We start from the raw sequence: 23,502 nt of genomic DNA, 5'->3' as shown, positions 1-23,502 counted from the left end.
CTCATGACTCTTCTCACATCCCACCTCCTTCTTCTGGTACTGCTCGCTAATCTATGCACAGCATGTGATCTAAGCAGATTCCACAAGCCTCAGAAGGGATACATTACTCACCGTAATCGTATTTCTGATGCTTGTATCTGCTTAGATTCACATGCGACCCACCCTTCCTCCCCTCCGAGAGAAGGCGCATGATTGCTGGTAGTCTTACCTTTCTGTCTATCTGCTTGGATTATCTGTACTCCCGCTACTCCTCATGCTTCCTCATGTCAGAAAAAATGCAATCTGAGGATCCTAGACGCGTGAGGGATCTTGGGTACAGTGGACGTCACACTAGGGATAGTATTACTGGCACGCCTGTGTCGACGCCCATTTTCGAGTTTCGAAAAACAAACTGTAATACTCCGCAGCTTCCACTAGATGTCGGCCTATGCACAGCATGTGAATCTAAGCAGATACAAGCATCAAAAATACGATTACGGTGAGTAATGTATCCCATATATATATTTCTGAGGCTTGTGGAATCTGCTTAGATCACATGCTGTGCATAGGCCGACATCTAGTGGAAGCTGCGGAGTATTACAGTTTGTTTTTCGAAACTCAAAAATGGGCGTCGACACAGGCGTGCCAGTAATACTATCCCTAGTGTGACGTCCACTGTACCCAAGATCCCTCACGCGTCTAGGATCCTCAGATTGTTTTTTTCCGCCATACTGGTCGGAAGCATCTTGCGGAGTCCCCTGGCCTTAGCCATACTTTTGCTAATTATTGAAGTTTAAAATTATTTATTGACATCCTTCCCCACCCCAACGTCGACACTCGACGACGGCTGGAGAAGACATCGACCGTCGGCTGCTGCACGACGGATCTGGGCCTCGGAAGGCCGCTGGCCTCGGCCCGGGCCTAGTAGGCCGCTGGCCTCGGTCCTGCAAGTAGGGAGAGTGGGGGGTGGTACATACTCTTCACTCTTGGTATATAGGTACACCTTATATATTTCCTACACTTACCAGCCCGCTGCCTCAAGGTGCGTATGGAGGGTACCCCTTTCCAATTCTGCCCCAAGTGCAACCGCAAATACCCTTGGGTCGACAGGCACGCCACGTGCAATCTCTGCTTGCCGAGGGACCACCCCGAAGCGAACTGCAGAGCGTGTAGTAGGTTTAAGCCTAAGACACTTAAGGACCGTTCGACAAAGCGTTGGGCCCACCACGCCAGGCAGGCGGCCATGGCAGCGGAGGGCGCCTTCAGCGATGGCAGCGACGCCGTACTTTCGGACGGCGAGGGCATTACGGCGTCGAAAGACTGCCGAGCGCAGGTCCCCGACCTCGGAAGGTTGTCCGGCAGGGCGGCTATGGGGAAGACCCCCGGCGACGCAAGCGCTACACACCCTACACACACTAAGCACACTAAGTCCAACCGAACCTCGACGACGTCGACTTCTCGGAAAGAGGCACAGATAGAACGGTCCGACTCGGTGTCCTATGGGCGCTCTCGATCGAGATCGCCTCATGACGCAAGGCAATCATCCACTTTTGCCAAGAGTGCCTCGCTCCCTAGATTAACGGAAGTTCGATCGTCGGAAGACGAAGACGACTTCCACCCCCAGGCCGCGCTCCAGGAGACCGAGGCCGCAGTTAACACCAGCGAGGCCCCACGCTCGAAACACACAGATACCTCTCTCGACGCCAGGCGTCGAAAGTCTCTGGGGCCTCCAAGGGGCAGGGAAAACATTTTTCCACGCACGGGGAGGGGGGGAAACAGCGGAAAGCACAGCCTTCCACTCCTGTAAGACCATCCTTCCACCCTAAGCAGACAGACAAACACAAATCTACTGGGACATCAACATCCAGCAAGGGTACCCTTGATAAGTCCTCTATGTTGCCTACTAAAGTCATACCCTGTTCCAAAGAATGGTCCAGTGAAGACATAGACAGGGTCATGTCAAGGATGTCTTCCTTAGCTGATTTTTATGACAAAAACGCAGAACATTTCCTTTCGTATGACCCTCAAGGGGCCACACCCTCAGGCTCCTCTGATCCTATCCCCCTAAGTAAAAAGGCCCGGTTCGAAAGACCTGAACCCTTCGAGGTGCAGCCTTACTCTACTCCATACTCTACTCCACACCCCAGATACCAAGGACAACCTTTCCCTGAAGGGGACCAGGAGTTTAAAATTATGGAGGAACAAACCGGGACTGAATACTATGCGGATGATGAGGACCTGGAGGAGGTAGAAGATGAGCAGGAAATTTACAGAGTAGATTCCCCGGTAGAGAGCGAAGCCCCAGTTACCGACTCGCCAGTTGATAACCAGCCCCTCCTTAATGAAGCTCTCGCTCGCGCAGCAGAACATTTTCACATCGACACCCACGGTGTACAGGAGGAAAGGGATTTCGCAGAAGAGTTGGTGGGAGAGAGGAGGCCGGTCGCTCAGACCATCCCTATCCTTAAATCCATCCAACGTAAAATAGATCCATCCCTGGTGAATCCTAACCTCACCAGAGCCGTCAACCCCAGAGTCGAAAAACTTTTTCGGGCAGCCCAGTCTGCCCCTCTTTATATAAGAGGACATCTTAAACCAGACTCCCTAGTGGTTACCAACACTCGGAAGAGGGCTGGGACACCCTTATCGTCGTCAGAAGCTCCTCCCGACAAGGAGAGCAAAAAACTGTACGGGTTTGGCAGGAAGGTAGCCTCAACGTCCGCCTACCAAGCAAGGATTGCTAACTCCACCACCCTGTTGGCAAGTTACAACTGCCATCAATGGGAAGAGGTCGTGGCGCTCATAGCCTCTGCTCCTGAACCGTTAAAGGGCCAGTTGGCTCGGATCTCGGCAGAAGGGAGAGCCGTGTCTGGTTGCATATTAAAAGCAACTTTCGACGCCGCTGACAACGCAGGAACATTGATAGCAGAAGGTACTGTTATCAAGAGACATGCGTGGTTACGGCAGTCGGGGTTCAAAACAGAAACCCAGGCTTCATTAATAGACAAGCCGGTGGAACCCGATCTATTGTTTGGGAAAGCGGTCGAAGACGCACTTAAGAATGCCAAGGACGAATACGAAACTCTCAAATCCCTTGGCCAGCTTACCAACAAACCCCCTACCCAGAGGGGGAACAGTAATTTTCGTCGCCCACGCGGCCAAAATTCACAAAGAGGCAACTATGCCCAAGGACAGGGTACACAATGGAACAACAACCAGCAGTCTACCCAAAGTTACGGCAGGGGTAACAAGAGAGGTCGTGGAAGAGGCAGAGGCAGCCCCAACAAGGGAGGTGGCACGCCTCCACCAAAGCATTGACGCTCAGTTCAGGGTCCCTTCTCACGCAACCCCAGTAGGGGACGCATTTCCAACTTCACCCAGGCTTGGGAAGGGATCACCTCAGACAGATGGGTGCTGTCAACAGTGTCCACAGGATATTGTATAGAATTACTGCAGCGTCCCCGGAACCACCCTCCACGACAAAGAATACACTCCTTAGAACATCAGAAGATCCTTCTCGAGGAGATCGCCATTCTGCTAGAAAAGGACGCGATAGAACTCGTCCCAGGACACCAGGTAAACAAGGGTATCTATTCAACTTACTTCCTTGTGCCAAAGAAAGATTTGACAATGCGCCCAGTATTGGATTTACGGCCTGCCAACAAGTATGTCAAGCCCCAAAAATTCCGTATGACCACACTACAAGAGGTAATCCCCCTACTAAAAAAGGGGGATTACATGGCAACCTTGGATATGAAAGATGCTTATTTTCATATTTCCGTGCTCCCAGCGCACAGCAAATACTTGCGCTTCAAGGTGGACAGTCGCCACTACCAATTCAAGGTACTGCCCTTCGGGATAGCTTCAGCACCAAGGGTATTCACCAAGGTACTGGCGGTGGCAGCTGCACACCTACGCAGGGAGGCAATCCCAGTGTACCCTTATCTGGACGACTGGCTCATAACGGGGGAAACCCCAGGAATTTGCAGGTCAAACATTCAGAGGACTATCGACCTCCTCCACGAATTAGGCTTCTCTATCAACGAGAAGAAGTCAAGTCTGGTGCCAAGCACCTCAAAACAGTTCCTAGGAGCAATCCTAGATACTCAGAAAGGGTTGACCTTCCCTTCGGAAGAGAGAATTCGGAATATACTACTGCAAATTCCACATTATCAGTCAGGTCAACAAATAACGGTACGCAAAGCAATGCGGTTACTGGGCATGATGGCGTCATGCATTTACCTGGTCCCCCACGCGCGTCTGCACATGCGTCCCATGCAGGAATGGTTGGCGAAACAGTGGTCTCAGGCAAGTGGTCAGTGGGACGATCTAGTGGTCGTTTCGCCAACACTCGTACAGAGCTTACACTGGTGGGCAAGAGAGAATCTCGCAAGGGGAAAACCCTTTTACGATCCCGAAGTACAGGCAGTGGTGACTACAGATGCATGCCTGACTGGGTGGGGAGCTCACCATCTCCACCACACAGCTCAGGGTCTCTGGTCTCACTCAGTAGCCAAGAACCACATCAACCTGCTAGAGCTTCTGGCAGTATTCCGAGCGCTTCGGGCGTTCGAGCCCCATCTGCTAAACTTGTCGGTGCAAATCCGGACGGACAGCACGACAGCCATGTTCTATCTGAACAAACAAGGAGGGACTCGTTCGCCAAATCTGTCCAAGCTTGCCCAGAAAATCTGGATATGGGCACTCAGACGGAACATCTTCCTGTCATCACAACATGTTCCAGGGGAGCTCAATTCCCTAGCGAATGCCCTAAGCAGAGACTCCCTCCCAGAAGAACACGAATGGGTCCTTCACAGAGATATCGTAGAAGATCTCTTCTCTCAGTGGGGTTTCCCCACTATAGACCTATTCGCCACAAGCGAAAACAAACAATGCCCAGGATTTGCATCCAGGTTCCCCCAGCCAGACTCCCAAGGGAACGCCCTGTGGATGAACTGGTCAGGGATGTTTGCGTACGCTTTTCCACCAACTCCTCTCATCAGGAAGGTGGTATACAAGATGAACAAGGAATCGATGACGCTCATCCTAGTTGGTCCCATGTGGGCGAGACAACCATGGTTTCCACACCTACGCAGGATGGCGGTGTGCGAGCCCATCAAACTCCCAGCCTGGTACAACCTACTGTCCCAGCAACAAGGTCAAACAGTGCACCAGGAACCCAACTCAATGAACCTGGCAGCATGGCTCCTGAGGTCATAGAGTTTGGGCATCTCAATTTACCACAGAGGTGTATGGACATCCTAAAAGAATCCAGGAAACCAAACACAAGGCACTGTTACTTTGACAAGTGGAAGAGATTCGTTATTTGGTGCCAGAATAAACAAATCAACCCAGTTGATTGCACTCCTTCCAACGTTGTAACATACATGCTCCACCTGCTGGACGCAGGTTTGGTTTTTAACTCTCTGAAGGTACACCTGGCAGCCCTCTCGGCTTACACCACATCCCATAACAAAGAGACTTCACCCTCCTATTTCGAACCCACCGCCAGGATGGGACCTCAATGTGGTGCTAGCTAAGCTCATGGGCCCCCCTTTCGAACCCAGGCATAAAAGTAGTCTCAAACACCTGACTTATAAAACAGCCTTCTTAGTAGCCATTACCTCTATAAGAAGGGTCAGTGAAATTCAGGCTCTGTCAGTGCAGGATCCTTTCTTTACTATCCACAAAGACAAACTGGTTTTACGCACACACCCTAGGTTCTCACCTAAATTTATATCTAAGTTCCATGTAAACCAGTCCATCGAGCTTCCGGCTTTCTTCCAGAACCCGCAAAGCTCGGCTGAGGTTAAACTACACACCCTTGATGTGCGTAGGGCGGTCCTCTACTATGTAAATAAAACCAGACCGCTAAGGAAAACAGATCAACTGTTTGTCTCCGTAGCTACAGGCAGAGAGGGGGATCGCGTCTCTAAAGGCGCGATCTCGAAGTGGATTATCAACTGTATACAGCTGTGTTACTCTCTTTCTGGAAAAACTCTGCCTTTTACGCCAAGGGCCCATTCTACTAGAGGCATTGGGGCCACTCTGGCTTTCATTGCAAATGTTCCCCTCGACACCATTTGCAAAGCAGCTACTTGGAGCTCTATTCACACTTTTACTCAGCATTACTGCATTGACACTCATTCCAAGACAGATACACAAGTGGGACAAGCGGTTCTAAGACACCTGTTTGCTCATGACCCTTCTCACATCCCACCTCCTTCTTCTGGTACTGCTCGCTGATCTATGCACAGCATGTGATATAAGCAGATTCCACAAGCCTCAGAAGGGATACATTACTCACCGTAATCGTATTTCTGATGCTTGTATCTGCTTAGATTCACATGCGACCCACCCTTCCTCCCCTCCGAGAGAAGGCGCATGATTGCTTGTAGTCTTACCTTTCTGTCTATCTGCTTGGATTATCTGTACTCACGCTACTCCTCATGCTTCCTCATGTCAGAAAAAATACAATCTGAGGATCCTAGACGCGTGAGGGATCTTGGGTACAGTGGACGTCACACTAGGGATAGTATTACTGGCACGCCTGTGTCGACGCCCATTTTCGAGTTTCGAAAAACAAACTGTAATACTCCGCAGCTTCCACTAGATGTCGGCCTATGCACAGCATGTGAATCTAAGCAGATACAAGCATCAGAAATACGATTACGGTGAGTAATGTATCCCATATAGGAGTCAGATTGGTTATAAGGCCCCACCAGCTGACAGCTCCACTGCATCGGTTGTCGTTTGAACTCCGTTCATATTCTCCTGCGCTGCGATCGCGCATCACGGGAATGCAGGAGCTGATGCATTCACGAGACGAGTGGCGATAGAGAAAGAAGCTGTATATATTACACATCTCCCTTCCCTAGCCTTCCGCTGACCAACCAGTGTTTACACCGAAATTTCTCCACAAATTTTGTGCTCCCACACGAAATCCTTCATACGGTCAGGTCTGGGAATGATCCTTCCTCTTCTTTACATGTGAGAAAAATCTGGTTTAGGTTTTGGCAAGGACATTTTTGAAACCTCTTTTTCCTTTCACTACTTCTTTGATACACCTTTCATTTCCACTTGTATTCTCACCACTTCCCGCATTTTCCTCACCTCTAGTGACAAGATTACTCGGTGCACCCGCACTATGTGGATTCATCACATACATCCTCTCCATTCGCCCATCCTCAACTTTCACTGCATGTTTAAAAACTTCAACCACTCCCACAGGTTTTGACCACTTGCACGGTCCATCTCTCTTGTTTTTAAACTCGGTGTTCCTAATATTTTCACACAAATCCCAAAATCTTTTTTTACAACAGTCACTCTCTCCATCCAGGATGGGGTCAATTTAGTGTTCGCCTTTCGTCCTCTACTTAACTCAAATGGGGACAATCCCGTCGTACAATGTGGGGTGAAACGGTGAGCAATGATTTTCTTTTTAACCGCTTCCTCCCATTTCAATCAATTTCCCAAAGCCCACCGAATGACATCCTTGAGTACCTTGTTAAAGCGCTCAACTACTCCATTCGTCTGTGGGTGGTAAATGGCAGTTCTTTTGTGCACAATGGAGTTCTTCACACAGACATTTTGCATTTCTTTTGATCGAAATTGAAATTGAACACCATTATTCGTCGCCATACTTTTTGGAAAACCTTCTCTTGCACAAATTTCAGAAAAAAATTCAACAACTATTTTTGCAGTCATACACGGCTTAATCAAAACCTCCACCCACCTGGTCAAAAGGTCAATGACTACCAGACAAAATTGTTGTTTGCCATCGCTATAAATTGGGCCTAAAATGTCTACTCCCAGATCATCCCAAACTGTCCCTGGAATATTCATCACCACCATAGGATACTTCACACTCATGCACATTCTATCACTTTCATAACAAAGGATACAATCTCGGATGAATCTCACGATTTGTAGGTCACATCCTGGCCACCAATAATCGTCACGTATTCTTTGTTTGTTCTTCACTATCCGTTGATGACCCTCGTGACCCAATTGAACAATTATTTGACGTAATCCTATGGGTGGGATGATTCTGTCACCTCTCCTGACTCTGTCATTCTCCACATTTAGTTCTTCAGCAACTCTCCAATAATCCATAAGATTAAGCGCTTCAAATTTTGTTTTTCTTGAAGGGTCTTGACTCTGAATTGCTTGTTTCAATCGCACCATCATAATATCTTGTCATTCTGCTTCTTCCCATTCTTCTTTTGACATAGACAAAGTTTCTATATTTAGGACAACTTCTGAATCAGTTTCTTTTCCATCATCTGTCTCAGAAATGTTAGTGAGACGCGATAAGCAGTCAGCAGCACAAGTTCTGAACTTTTTCGCTGCCCATTTAATGGCCAATGTCTCTTTTTCTATGGTTGCATATGATTTTTCTGCACCTTTCAAAAGTCTAGATGCAAAGGCAATTAAGACTTCTTTTCCATCAATCTCCTGGGTGACAACCGCCCCAAGACCTAAATTGCTGGCATCCGTAGTAATTCTAGTTTTCTTGCCACTTCTAAAATTCTTCAATGACGGTGCTCTGCTCAGTGCTAATTTGATTAATTCAAATTCCTCCTCACATTCAACATTCCATTCGAATGTCTTATTCTTTGAAAGTTCACGAAGTGGAATAGTGTGGATGGCGAAGTCTAGTATGAATTTCAAATGGTTTTCTGCCATCCCAATGAAAGTACGTACTTCCTCCTTAGACTTGGGTTTTGGCATGTTCTTTATAGCATCAACTAACTACTTTTTTGGTCATATCCCTTCAGCTGATATTGTGTGCCCAAGATATTCAATTTTGCGACGGTTGATGTTGCATTTGTCTCTACTCCGAGTCATGCCAGCTTCATACAGCTTCTTACAGACATATTGCAGCCTTTCATCATGTAATTCCTGATTGGTGGCGTGTACTAAAATGTCATCTTGAAAGCAAATGATGCCCTGATCTCCTTCAAAAAGTTTGTACATCATTTTTTGAAAGACTGAGGCAGCAGATATTAACCCAAAAGGAAGTCTTTTATATTGATACAATCCGTCAATGATAAATGCTGTCATTTTCTTGGAATCCTTGTGTAGTTTTACTTGATGGTATGCTGAAGTTAGATCAAGGGTGGAAAAGTATTTCGACTGACCTATTGTGGACACAATTTCTTGGATATTCGGAAGTGGGTGTCTGTCAGGAACTACACACTTATTAAGTTCTTGCATGTCCACACATATCTCAGCTTCCCGGATTTCTTCCTAAGGACATCTACCGGTGAGACCCACTCACTAGCATCTATTCTTTCTATGATGCCCTGGTCTTCTAGAATTTTGATTTCCTTTCTCACTTCTTCCCTCATGGATAGTGGGATGGTGCGTAATTTTTGTGCTGCAGGGGTATACCCCGGTTTCATCTTGATGTCATGCGCAAAACCACAGACATCCAATTTCATCTCCGAACACACCTTTTATTATTTCATCGATCTCTGTGGTTTGCTTGGATTCCCTGGGTTTAATTGCAGAATTTTCAATTGACAGTACAGATTCACTGGCACTTGCATCTAACTTTACTTTAAGTTTTCTTTGAGTCCAACTCAACAAAGCTGTTCTTCCTGCCTTCGTGATGTATATTTTGCCATTTCCTTTCCTGTCCTTGAATTTTAATGCGCCCCAGAACCACCCAATGATATCTATTTTGATTCCCCCATAGGCTCTGGGTTTTATATCTGACTCATGCAAGTATTCATTTTTATTTCTGTTCCATAAATTTTGCGGTACAAAGGTGTATTTAGCGCCAGAATCTATCATGTGCATGTCAATTCCATCGACACATACTGTGGCTTTGGGACTTTCTATTTCTTCCTCATTCTCTTTGTCTGTTATGACAAATACATTCTTCTCCATCTTCATCACTATAATTATCATCTCCTATCCAATTTGTCGAGGTAATTTGAACCCTACAACACCTGGCATAGTGTCTTTTGCCTTTGTATTTGCCACAAATAATCTTGAGAGCAGGACACTCCGGGTTATCCGCCCAATTATCTGTGCTATCACACCTGAAACACCTGCAAGTGTTCTTTCTCCTTGGACTGTTTCTTTGTTTACCTGGACTTCTCCTCCTTGAATTTATATGTTGCACTCTGCAAGACATCCCACTTCTCCTGTCTTCCTGCCATGGTGGTCTGCGAACTCTCTCAGGTGCGCTCTGCCTACTCGCTGTTTCCGCCACTTGGGCTATTGACTCATTATTTTTATTTGCATTTGTCATTGTGGTATTGTTTTTCAGGATTTCATGCTTGATCTCAACTGTCTGGACTCTGTTTTCTAACTCTGACACATTTCTCTGTGTGCTCCACTTTCTTGGCCACACGTAAAACAGTATCTAAAGGTGGATCATCCTCAGACCACAGTTTTTCCCTCACCTTAGTGCTTCTGCATTCCATCATGAACTGATCTCTCAATCTTTCATCCAACTGTGCATTGAAATTACATGTTTTAGCCAATTTCCTCAATTCAATTATGCATTGTTCAACACTGTCCCCCTCTTCTTGTACTCTCTTCCCGAATTTGTAACGTTCCAGAATTGTACTTAACTTCTTCTCATAGTGTTTGCTCATTTTCCTTACAGAGCGGTCATTTTCATTTAGAACAACATCCTAATCAGGTAATTCTGGTAGATCTTCAAATTTTTCCTGCCCAGCTGGCCCAAGACAGTGCAACAGTAGTGACGTCCTCTTCTCCACACTGCAATTTTGACCACATACAACACCTGCGTAGTGTTCAAAAGATTTGATCCATCTCCTCCATGGGGTTGCTGGTTCACCAACTTATGGCAGGAAAAACATGGGTCGGGGCACACTATTGAAGGACATCCTTGTTCCCAAGAAAACACTCCCTGGTGCTGTAAGTCAAAGAAATGTGGCTAGTACGTTGTCTTGCAGGTCTAATCGACAGCAGCGTGGCACTATTTCTCCTTACTATAAAAAAAACTCCTTTGTGCAGTAAGTAAAGGATATGCGACACATACAGTGACTTGCTGGCCTGCTTGACAACACTATGGTAATCATTCTTCATTGTAAAAAAATTGTGGCTCATATGGTGACTTGCAGAAAACACTCCCGGTGCTGTAACTAAAAGAAATGTGGCTTGTATGTTGTCTTGTAGGTCTAATTGACAGCAGCGTGGCGCTTTCTCCTTATCATTAAAAGAAACACTCCTCGGTGCAGTAAGTAAAAGGATTGTGGCTCATACAGTGACTTGCCGGTCTACTTGACAACAGCGTGGTATTATTTCTTCATTGTCCTAAACTACTGAACTATTACAATGTTTCTGTTGAATGGATAAAGTATAACATGAACTTTCTGCGCTGTCCCTTTAAGTTACAGTGGACGCTATGAGCATGCCTCTTTAAATCTTCTCAGCTCTGTGCCAGGCAGGTCCGACTCGCTTGACTCAGAGGCTTTTAACAGCATAGCCGTAATCGTGCATAATATATTTTAAAATAGCACACGCGTGGGTACCCGCATATCGTCCAGGAAAGGAGCAGCTGGATGGAAGTAACGAGCGGAGCGGCAACAGCGTGGTCCGCGGTACTGCAGGGGCCGCTGCGACGCTCTGAGACAGGCTGGATTCGAGGAGGCGGTGGGGCCGGAACTAATCCGCGTCGCCACTTGAAGTGGTTGGAATGAGGTAACTGAGAAGTATATTATTATTATAAAATTACTTTTATTAACTTATGTATATGTATATGTATATATATATATATATACAGGAGTCAGATTGGTTATAAGGCCCCTCCATCTGACAGCTCCACTGCATCGGTTGTCGTTTGAACTCTGTTCTCATTCTCCTGCGCTGCGCTCGCGCATCACGGAATGCAGGAGCTGATGCATTCACGAGCCGAGTCTCGTGGCGATAGAGAAAGAAGCTGTATATATTACAATATTCTGTGGCAGGCCCACAGCTACGTAGTACCTGAGAGGCGAGGAGAATGGCAAGTCAAAGCCCACGAGTTACACCATTGCTTGAGTACAGAAACCCGAGAGCTAGAGGTGCAGCATCTTGTGATTTGAAGAGAGCGAGAGACTAAGGCCCTCATTACGACCCTGGCGGAAATCGAAAAACGATGGCGGAAATGCAATACCGCCATCGAATAGCGCTCGGTGCGATTACGACCCGTCACCGTAAAGTACGATGCCATTAGCAACACCGTAGCGAACGCCAACGCTAACTGCACCAAGTACGCGCACGCGCGCCATGCCAAACCGTAATTACCACCATGGCGCAACGGTACGCGAATTCCGACCCTAGCGGACATGTACCTAACGCCATCAAGCATGGCGGAAAGTACCATTCCGCCATGGTGAGAAGTACGGCATCGTGAATCAACTGTAAACGGCCCTACTGAGTGCCCGTACACCACTCCCTGGCCACATTGCACAACTCCTCGTAGGTGCAATGAAGTCACACTATGCAACCAGTGAAATGAACAAGTCACCCATGCATGCCAACAAACAAATGAATCCAGGGGCTCCAAGTGCCTTGTGAGTGGGCATCCATATCTGCCATGGCACCATTGCCGCACTGATGCAGCACAGGCATTTGAAGGTCCAAGTACAGCAACATGACCAGAAAAATGAGACAAACAAAAACAGAATAGACATTTAATGCACCACAAAACCACCAAGGGCCATACAGCCATTAGGTCATGAACTCCTAAATACATTCCAGTATTGTGGGCTGGACCCGCAAGAAATGACCAGCTACTCCTTGTGTGACGCCCTGTTCCTTCATGGTACACAGGGGCTACACTCACGTCCAAAAAGGCAACATGGAAGCGCCTAGAACCGCAGGGCCGTCCCATCAGGTAGGCACTAGTCCAGCAGAAAGGACGATATGTTGCTCCTAGCCACTAGCACTGCGTAAGGGCATGTGGCCCATTGGCGATCGTCCCATAAGATCGTAATGGTGCTCCACTGATTGACACGAAGCAGCAGGTGTCGGGAGTAAAAGCCATCTGCAGGAGTGGCGTACAGATGGCAGCGGCAAAAGGGGAGGAGATACCTGTCACCCAAATGAAATGAAAAAGAATAGTATGGGCATCAGAACTACAATTGTATAACTCACTTCAATGATCACACTAAATTGACAGCCATATGCATGCTAGCCCACTCAAAAGGAATATACCCACCCAAAAATCACTTGCGAATCACAACCATAAAAATCGAGGTGAAAACAGCATTACAAACGAGTGTTTGTGTGCATGCGTCTGTGAAGACAGAATCCATCAGATGGGATTAGTAACGTGCATAGACACAAGTGCCTGAAGGCGCGTCGAGACAGGGAGGGTTCAACAAGGGCAGAAAGACGATGGTCCCACTATGGCAGCTCTGCATGACATAGCGCAGGGGAGGCGGATAGATTCCAAAAAGCCCTGTACATGGCAAACTCTCCATCAAATCATCTGTCCATGCATCCATACATCATTCCCTCATCCCGGTATGAAAACGCCTGATTATTTACTCACATCACATTTGAAACTTCCATTGAGTCTGTGCGTAATGCAGTCTGCAAAATCCACTGTTCTCCAGCCCGGAATTCTAGTGTTGTGAAGTAACATGTATTTGGGAACGTCCTGCCTTTTTGTCCACTACGCTATTGCGCATCCCATACTATTCATATCAATCATAGCATACTTGCCATGACCCCTGTCCCAAAGACATTAAACAATAGAACGTTATACTTGCAGTCAGACCTGTGGGCGTCTCCTCGCCGCTAGCTGAAAACCGAAAGCGCTGTCCTTCGAATTCCTCATTCGCAACATCACGTCGAAAAGGCATCTGTGACCGCATGAAATCACAAATCCATCCATGTAGTGCGGCAGTGTGTGTAAATGGCAACTGGCTTCACTCACAAATGGGACGCCCCGCCCGTCGGTGAACCTCGGTACGGTGCTCGCCCAAAGGGGATTGCAGCTGGCACAGGTGGAATGAATCACCACAGGTGGAGGCTATACAGCCTGAAAACACATAAATTGCACACCCAACCCCCTCCCACAACCACACCCGCTCCAAAATGCTACCGGCAGGACTAGCGATGTTGGCCCTGGGGGACCTGATAGCACTGCAAGTACTCCAACTTCAAGAAGAAGACGAACACCAACTACTACAACAACCGGCCGCACAGAGGAGACGCAGGAGGAGGAGGAGGGCAAGGCAGGGCCAGCAAGGCCCACCAGCACAGCCACTACCACCACGCAGGCAGCCCGCAATCCCACGCCTCCGAGCTCATCCGTTCAACCTCACTGCTGAGCAGATCCACACCCTCTACCGTTTGGACCGGGACACCATAACCGCCATTGTGGACATGACACAGGCTGACCTTGTCAGCATGATAGATAGCCCTACCGCCATCCCACCCCTACTGAAGGTGGTGTCTGTACTCCACTTCCTGGCCACAGGCACCTACCAGCACACAGTCGGACAGTTGCATGGCATTTCACAGCCACTGTTCTCACGGACACTATTGCAAGTGCTCGATGCCCTCCTGAAGCACGCAGACGACTACATCTCTCTACCACGCTCGGAGCAGGAAATTACGAACACAAAAGTGGGATTCCATGCACTTGCCGGCATACCGGGTTGCATTGGTGCCATCGACTGCACCCATGTGGAATTGGTCGTCCCACATGCCATGGAGGCCCAGTACCGCAACCGAAAACAATTTCATTCTCTTAATGTACAAATGGTGTCTGACTCCAACAGGATCATTACACATTGTTGTGCCCGATTTCCTGGATCAACCCATGATTCCATGGTCTTGAGGAACTCTACAATACCACGCTACATGGAGCGACACGCAGGGAACAGATCCTGGCTACTCGGTGAGTCTCATTTCATGCATGATAATGTGGGGTATGTGATGCGGCAATGACCTGGCAGGAAGGGGGGGGGGTGCGTACGTAGCAATGTCATTCCACAAACGTCCTTTATTGTCCACATACAGGTGATGCCGGGTATCCACTGAAGAGATGGCTCCTTACACCACTCCGGAACCCACAGAACCAGCCTGAGGAGGACTACAACCATGCCCACTCACGTACCCGTGTAGTCATAGAACAGGCATTCGGCCTACTGAAGGCTCGTTTCCGCTGCCTCAGCAGGTCTGGCGGGGCACTCCTGTACCGCCATGAGAAGGTTGCGAAGATAGTCATGGCATGTGTCATGCTACACAACATGTGCGTACGTAGAAATGTGCCCATGCCCCCTGACGCAGAACTGCAAGCACCTGAAGATGGTCATGATGAGGCTGGGGATGTGGCAGCACCTCAAGGAGTCCGCGAGGCACAGGAGGCCCGTGAAATTCGTCAGAATATCATAGATTCATGCTTCTAGCACTCACGCCTGGTGGCTGATACATGGACACGGGACTTGTGGCACTGTGTGTGTCTGGAACATGCACAATATGGACTGTACGCCTATAAAGGCCTCGTACACAAAGATCAATGTCCACACATCTCATTGGATGAATGTGAAATGTTTATAGCATATGTGAAATTATGTTACACACCCCATCGACCCGCCACCCAAGTAAGCCCAACACACCCCCTCCACCCTCCTACCTCCCCCCCGAACACCAGTGTCCGCAGGTGCTCATTGTCAGTGGGCAGACGCTATTGCAAGCCCCCTCTCCGGGTATCAGGGGCACCCCTGCCTGTGGAGCGCAGGTTCCTCCCAGATCTACGTTGGGGGCTGCCCTGGACGGAACTTGCAACGGATGATGTCTCTGCCTGCTCACGTCCATGCATGTCCCTAAGGGTTTGTGAGAGCTCAGTGAGCACACGGGGCACAGCGGCAAGTTCAGCACATACGTCTTTGGACGTCGCATGCAGTTCCCCCCTCAGGCTCTCGGTGCTTCTCTCCATTTCTGCCCTAAGCGTCTCAGTTGATGTTTCTATGGCTGCCTTAGTACCGCCACATTCATCAGCATGGTCCTTGAGGAACGTGGCCAGTTGCTGCTGTTGCACGATCACCTGGTCGAGGGACTGTTGCCTCTGCTGTGCCATGGCCATTTGCGGTGGTGTCACAGAGGGGCTGGTCACCTCATGTTGCCTTGCCACAGGGCTTGTGGGGGATGGCCAGTCGTCGTCTTGTGGGTGCCCCTGCGTGGTATCCTCATGGTGTACGGGATGAAACAAACAGGGGGATTGAGACAGGTCATGGATGGATCTTACTTCGACATCCCCGTCTTCTGTGTCGGAGCATGCTGCCATTAATGGGGTGTCACCTATGGTGCTGCTGCCACCAGAGGCAGTGCCTTCTGTGGCATCCATTGGGGGGACCTGTGGTGGTGCTGTTGTGGGCATGCTGGCTGCTGGGGTGCCTGTTGATGTTCCCTCCTGTGTGCTGCCACTTGATTTGTGCTGCTGCCGTGTCTTGATGCGTGCAGCTGAGGTGGAGGGTCTTTGGCCGTTGGTCTTGGCCCTCTTTGCAGGTGTGCTGGTAGGGGTGTCCTGGAGCTCGTCGTTTGAATCGGACCCTGTGGTGGAGTAAAGGAGGGCGAGCGTTATTTATGGGTCTGTGGAAATTTGAATGGCAATGTATCACATGCATTGGGGTGGTACCTGAGGGTGATTTGGGTCGGGGCCTTGGAGGTGGTTTCATTTTTGTGTGGATTGAGGATGCAGTTGTTTTGCAGCCTGCAGTTAGGGTGTGCCTGCTGCACGTGTAGGGGGTGTTTTTAGGGTTTTTAATTATTTATGTATTTAATGTGAGTTTTAAAGTGCGCTGTCAGGCCAATGTATGTGGACGTTCTCCTGGACATGTGTTACTGTTGCACTATGTGGACACATGGTACTTCACATGATTGGACATTGTGGATTTGGCATAGTATCAGTTGGCCCACCTACCGGATTCTTCGGTTGTCTGCACTCCTTTCTCCATCCCTCCGACTCCCTCTATACTCTCCATTCCAATGGTGGAGGCACAGATTTCTTCCCAGGGGGTCAACTTGATGGGTGATTCCGATCCTCCCCCGGTAGCTGTGGCAATGTTGCGATTGGCGGATAGTATGCTCCGTACGCGTATCCGCAGGTCGTCCCATCGCTTTCTGCATTGCAGTGGGTTGCGGGGTGCGGTCCCCACCGCACTTACCCGCTGTGCCACCAGGGCCCATATGGCCTTCTTGTTCGCAAGTGCCGTCCTGGTCATTTGCGTGGAGAAGACGACGGCAGCATTCTCCTGGAGGGTCTCTGTTAGCACGGTGAGTTCCTCACGGGAGAAGTGGACCTGCCGCTTGCGGTCGCACGCTTTTTTCGCTACTTTTCCCATTTCTATTGCTTTCACTGGGGTGGATGACGGGTTGGGATGTGTCTCAGGGTAGTATTTTTAATGGTTGTGTGGGAATTCTGATTTTATAGGTGTACGGCGTGCTGTTTCCCGTTCCGGGCCCATGTTTTTGCTTCCGTTTCCGTATGTTTACGGTCACCGTACTTTCCGGTTGCCGCTCATTACGGTGACCGCTAAGATGGGTGGCGGAATTGCACCTAGGGCGCCGTACGACGGCGGTGAGGCGCGTTTTGGGGACATTTCCGCCATCGCGGACTTTGCACTTCCGCCATGGCGTAGTGCTCGTGCCCGATGGGTCGGAATTGGCCGCACTTTGCTCCGTCGTGCGATGGCGGAAACGCTATTTACGCTATGGCGGTCAGGTCAGTCACTTTCCGCCAGGGTCGTAATGAGGGCCTAAGAGTGGTAGCGAGACCACGAAAAGCCTGTGGTGGACTTGCCGGACGACATCCTAAGGGAAGATAAAGAATATGACGCATTGAAGGAATAAAGGAATCCAGACAGGTGAAAAAGATAACAACCCCGAACGAAAAGAAACCGCAGTGACGTTATACCTAAGACTGACAGGGAACAGGGAAAACGGGAGGCCCAGGAGAGAGACTGCAAGTCGTTATTGGAGTACTTATTTCAGTCAAGATAATGAGATTATAACATTAAAGCCAGAGAAGTGTATAGGAATCGTCTTAGGAAGAGAATCTCACGAGAGAGTGTCATAAAGGTTGGATAAACTTACTCTGGGAGAAGAGGAGAAAAAAACTTTGTAGTAAAATTGAGGGGAGTAACAAACATAGAAACCTTTTAACAAGAAAAAAGAAATCAGTATAAGGTCCGAAGAACCTCATGTTGAGAAGAAACAAAAGCATAATGCGGCACTGAAGGAATTATATGAACTGATCAAAGAAGTCACAAGAGACTATTTGAAAATTACCAATTGAACAGACGTTTGCGAGCAGCAAAATACAGGCGAAGGGAGTCCTTCTCCTTTCTTTAGCTATTAAAATAGTGGTAGGGTCAGTTAGGGTTAGTTCGGACTGTGGACTGATTCTTTTAAGACGTTCACAGATGACTGACCAGCACCTTAGCTAGTTTTGTTAGTTGTGGGGACCCTGTGGAAATACCCGTTTGAAATCTTAAAGGGGTCCTGTTCCTTCTTCTGACCGCCAAAGTGCCCAAAAATAAGTGATTAGCTGATATACCATTGTGCCCTCATGAGAGGGTGATGCTAAGTAGTAGATGTGTAGAGTGGAAACCTAAAAAGATATGGGAGGCGTTTGTTGATCAGTTTGATAGTTACTAGCATGTAGATGTAGTGGGCGGGAGGTATGGCTTCCTGACTGCGGCACCGTTCTCTTACTCTGCACCCATAATCTGGTGTGTACCTTACCTACCCTTCCACCTCAGTAACCTTGGGCCTCATGTTTTATTTATTAAATTTTAACAAGCTAAAGGCAGGGGATAGGCAACAGAATTACTTATGGGCAATAAACAAGGGGCCCTTGTGCATTGAGGAAACACTGGAGTGCCACCCCTACCCCCTTTGCAAAAGACTGGAATACCAAGCGAAATATGTAAAATGCCTTTTTTTGGGGAAAAAAGGAACAGGTAAGCATGGAGTAAGATAAATGCATGCAGACATTTTTTTAGTAATACATTGAAAGTTATTATCATATAAGTCAAATAAATTGAAATAGTCCTAACGTTTTATTAAAAAGTAGTCATTAAAATGTGTCTTTGAAGCAAGTTTGGATAACGTACATGGATGGGATTGTTGTGTAACCATCTTGGTTCTTACGGTGTACCGAGCAGATAATGGCTCCACTTGAGTGAGTTGACTAATCTTTGACTTTAGTGGAAGGAGTGACCGCCTAGTGCACATGGAGTTAATGTGATGGTGAAGCTTGTATTTCTGTATTTTGTGTTTGTCTGCGAGTAGGAGGTTAATTTGTCTTACATTTGTTTTCCAGACAATGGTTGTAACTCAAGCAGAGAAAGTCTTGGAAGAGGTCGAATGGCTGATCACTAAACTGAAGGGTCAATTGGGTTCTGAGAAATCAACAGGCAAGTTCTTTCCCCAGAGAAGTAGCCGGGCCGGGGGGGGGGTTGTTATTTGGAATTTATTATTATTTCTTTCACTTTCGATGGTTGTAAGCATATGCCAAAACAGTCTTGTCAATTTATACTATAACGTTCTATTTTACAGAGGTGTTAAGAATGGATGCAAGTTAAAAGGGTCTCATGAGTGGCTTTCTTTCCAGCAAAATTCAGGCTCTTTTAAATTAATCATACATTGGTTTTACCTAACTCCCAATAGGATCAGATTAACATTTGTTAATCCAGTGTCTGCCCCCTTTCCCCCCATAATTGTGGAATATCGTCCCCAGACAAGACCATGATGCAGAACAGCTGGGTACATGTGCAGACATGCATTGCACTGATCCTCCCTGACACGTGCTTCCTGCCCTAACCACCAATGCTTTTCTCTGCTTGGGTGGGACAGGAGCATTAGCTAGCAGCTGCACAATTTTGCATTCTTTTCTTCTTCCTCTCATCTAAGTCCCTAAGGTTAAGATTTAGACCCACTTTGCTTCTTGTGCTAAAGAGCATACAGTGGAATCAGACCTGCATCCTTTGTCTTCAGTGATTTGAAGCTGGGATGAGTTCCAGAGTTTTGATTTCTCAAAAATGCTAAGAATGTATACAGGCAACCCGGCAACTTGACTCATTCCCGATAACTGACTATAAGCATACCTGTATATCCGATCTCCTCTACTACTAGGAGTAATCCTCGGGGCATTCTCAGCAGCCTATTCCTGGCACTGGGGTTGATGTGTCTGACAAAGCTAAACATTTAAAACTGTTGCCCCAGACATTCTCAGAGGGAGACTTAGTTCTTGGAAAAATGGTCACCTAACTCTTGATTAATGGTTACAACACAGTCAACATCCTATACTAGTTAAACATGAACACCAACTGTCTTCCACAGCATATTCAATGCTTCCATTAGCACACCCAAGCCTCTTTTGCAGGTCATATTCTCAGCATGGGGTCTTGCATGGATTCACATGCCCATGAATATTCTGCGTCGTCAGGCTGGGAATCCTCCGTTAAAATTAAAGAAGTTTAGCTTTAAGCTAAAAACTGCTTGTCAGCTCTATAGCCTATCATTATCACTTGGGTCATACTGCCCTAACCAATGACACTCGTCCTCCTAAACTCTACCCCTGGTGGCCATCTTCGGATTTTGACCGCATTTTCTCTTGTTGGGAGTCTTTGTTTTTCGCTCCTTGAAATCGGGCAACTTTGTTCTGGGTTTTGCAAGAATTCATGGATTCTTAGTCTTCTGTCACGTTGTGACCACCGGCAGCGGGTATCCGTTGCCATAGGAGATCATCTATCCATCGTTGGATCTCCAACTCCTGGCGCCACAGGCCCAGGCTTGGGCCTTCATTATGATGCCACTATGATGGACGCCACAAACAAAAGTCTTTTTGGGTCCTGTGCAAATTGCGGCCTGAAAAATATCTCTGAGGATCGGCTCCTCATGTGCATTTACTGGCTATATCCCACCACAATGCAGACAGATGTCCGATTTGCCAGTCCTTTTCCTCAGAGACTCGGAAGTACCACAATCGGAGGTTGGTGGCATGGATCGAACAAGGTAAGGCCTCTAACGTGGCCTCCCGTCCTAGTCATGCCCCTTCTCGGGCCAATGGGTCCAAAGAACATCTTCCCTCAGATAAAGGGGTTGAGCTCCTTTGAGGATGCTTTCTTGTTGAAGATCCAAAAGAAGACAAAGTAATACGCTCCAACGCCTTCATCCTCAGCCGTTGCCGCGACTGCGGGAACCCAATTCGAAGGGAGGCCGGTCGCCATCACTGCTCCAGATTCTTTCTGGGAGAGAAATCGCTGGTGTCAGGGGCCAAATACAAATCATCCAAGGACCTGTCACCGGCTCCACCATCAAGCCTCATCAACAACTTCCTCTACCAGGACTGTTGCAGATTATCTTATCGACGGCCCCATCTACAAGCTGCAACACCAAGAGGCTCGTCCACGACTGTCGCCTTACCACTATGATGGTTACCACGCCCAGGGTTTCCTTGCCACCTTGACCACCGTCAGCAGTTCCAACGAACGTCCCATCAATGACATTGCCTCTTTCCCTAAGGTCTTTGGCTTGGTGAGAGAAATGGCTCCAGCTCATGATTTCCTGCCTAAACCCACCAAGGCTGCACCACTGTTCACTCTAGCACCTCAGTGATCCCCCTGGTCTCCAGTAATCTACACAGGTTCAGAGGGAGACCTGCCAGAGGTGTTTTACCCTGATCAGGAAGGGGGCCACGAGGAACCTGACCCCATTCTGCCAATACCTCATCAAGGATCGCCGACCCGCCGGCCTTCCTAGTCGTTACCCCTGCACCGGGCGCAGCTCCGGCGCCTGCATCTGCTCTTGCACCAAATGATATGTCCTTAGACTTCTGGACTACCTTGTACACACTGGTGGCTCCTTGGACATCTTGACCACCTTTTACACACTGGTGGCTGAAATCCAAGGAGCCTTCGGAGACCTTCGATGGCTCAGCCAGCGCGGCCTCATAAGGCCCCCGTCACTCCTTGGCCATTGCCCGTGGCACTGTCCCTGTGGTGGAGGAAGCAGCTCAGACGGACACTGACACAGATACCGTCACACACACGGATGAGTTTGATGATTACTTTCCCGCAGATGGGAAACCCCCTGATGTTGATGTGCCCTACAGGACCTCTCCACCGCACAATATCGTGTCGTTCCACTCCATGATATCTAAGGCTGCCAAACTGTTCAACCTGGTACTAGAGGAAAAGCAAAAGGAAGGTTTTCTTTTCAAACGAAAGTCCTCCTAGAAGACCATAGTTTCAGTTCCCCTATTGGATGGCATGTGAGAGGTTGACCTGGCTGTCATGAAGGCCCCTAATACCACTCCTGCGAAAAGAGACAGGTTGGAGAAGTACCGGGTTCCAGACTCTGCCACTAGGTGCCCCATGAACCAGCCCTCGCCAGATTTTGCGGCCTTGGCTGTCGCTAGGAAGAGGTCTTCCAAAACCCTTCTCTTCATATAAGGTTCCTACGGAACAAGAAGGGAAAAAGCTGGATGCAGAAGGAAAGCACATCACCACCACAGCAACGGCGACATTCAAGGCTGCCATCCTGGCGAGGAACGACAGTTGTGCTATAGGTTGGGGCCCATCCTCTGCTTCCTCCCTGAGGACTCCTGCTTTCACCATATGGGCAATGGTGTGGCCCTCCACCACCAGGGTTGGCTCATGGCCACCAACTTACGCACGGATCTGCAGACCAGGGTAATCGACATTCCGTTCGATGGCGACAACTTGTTTGGGAAGGCGGTCGACAAGACTATACAGGCCATAAAGACTGACACTGAGACAGCACGTTCTCTGGGTACCTTTCAGCCGAAGAGGCCGTCCTTTTGCTCCTCTAAGGGGAGAGTCTCTAGGTCATTGAAGGGTTTCGCCCACCCCCCCTTACTGTCACCCCTCCCGCTCTACCACCTCAGAGGCTTATAGGGGATGCTCCCAGGCCTATGGCAGTGACGCCCAGCATCATTGTTGGAGCCCATCCAGGACACAGATGCTGAATTAGGCCTAAACCTGTCCAGGACCCACGCCCCACTTCTGCACCACAGTGGTAGGCCTGCTATCGCAATTTTTCCATCAGTGGCAAAAGATCTCCACAGACAAATGGGTGCTTGATGTCCTTCAACAGGGGCACACATTGAAATTCCCAGACGGATGCCCTCACATTTCTCCTGTCACGCGACAAGCGCTGCACATGGCACAGCTGCTAAAGGAAGTTCAAGCCATGCTAAGCAAAGAGGCAAGGGCTCTCAGGGCTTGAGTGTACTCCAGATACTTTCTGGTATGGAAGATGTCAGGAGGGTGGTGACCAATTCTAGACTTGTGATGCCTCAACTAATTCCTCAAATCCCAGAAGTTCAGGATAGCCGCTTTGCAGCACATGCTCGACAAGCTATAGGAAGGATATTTCCCGGCGACTCCGACTTGAAGGATGATTACTTCCACATCCCCATTCATCGCAGACACCAAATGTTTGTGTTTTGCCATTCAGGGGGGCGGCATTACCAGTTTAAGATCCCTCCCATTCGGCCTGAAATTGGCCCTGAGG

The 23,502-nt window shown here is 48.4% G+C and overlaps 1 protein-coding gene across 4 annotated transcripts in view; it reads left to right on the top strand.

The window, feature by feature from the left end:
- The window catches only part of FANCI (FA complementation group I), a 1,757,660-nt gene that overhangs the window by 1,289,917 nt on the left and 444,241 nt on the right, over positions 1-23,502 (top strand). For all 4 annotated transcript variants that reach the window (XM_069624307.1, XM_069624308.1, XM_069624309.1 and 1 more), the window contains one exon: positions 19,286-19,379. In XM_069624307.1, coding sequence (XP_069480408.1) covers positions 19,286-19,379 — 94 coding nt within the window. The remainder of the gene's footprint in view (positions 1-19,285; positions 19,380-23,502) is intronic.

The sequence above is a fragment of the Ambystoma mexicanum genome, chromosome 11 (genome assembly GCF_040938575.1).
Source record: "Ambystoma mexicanum isolate Mex_15411 chromosome 11, UKY_AmexF1_1, whole genome shotgun sequence".
Taxonomy (NCBI): domain Eukaryota; kingdom Metazoa; phylum Chordata; class Amphibia; order Caudata; family Ambystomatidae; genus Ambystoma; species Ambystoma mexicanum.
This window is presented reverse-complemented; position numbering and strand designations above follow the sequence as displayed.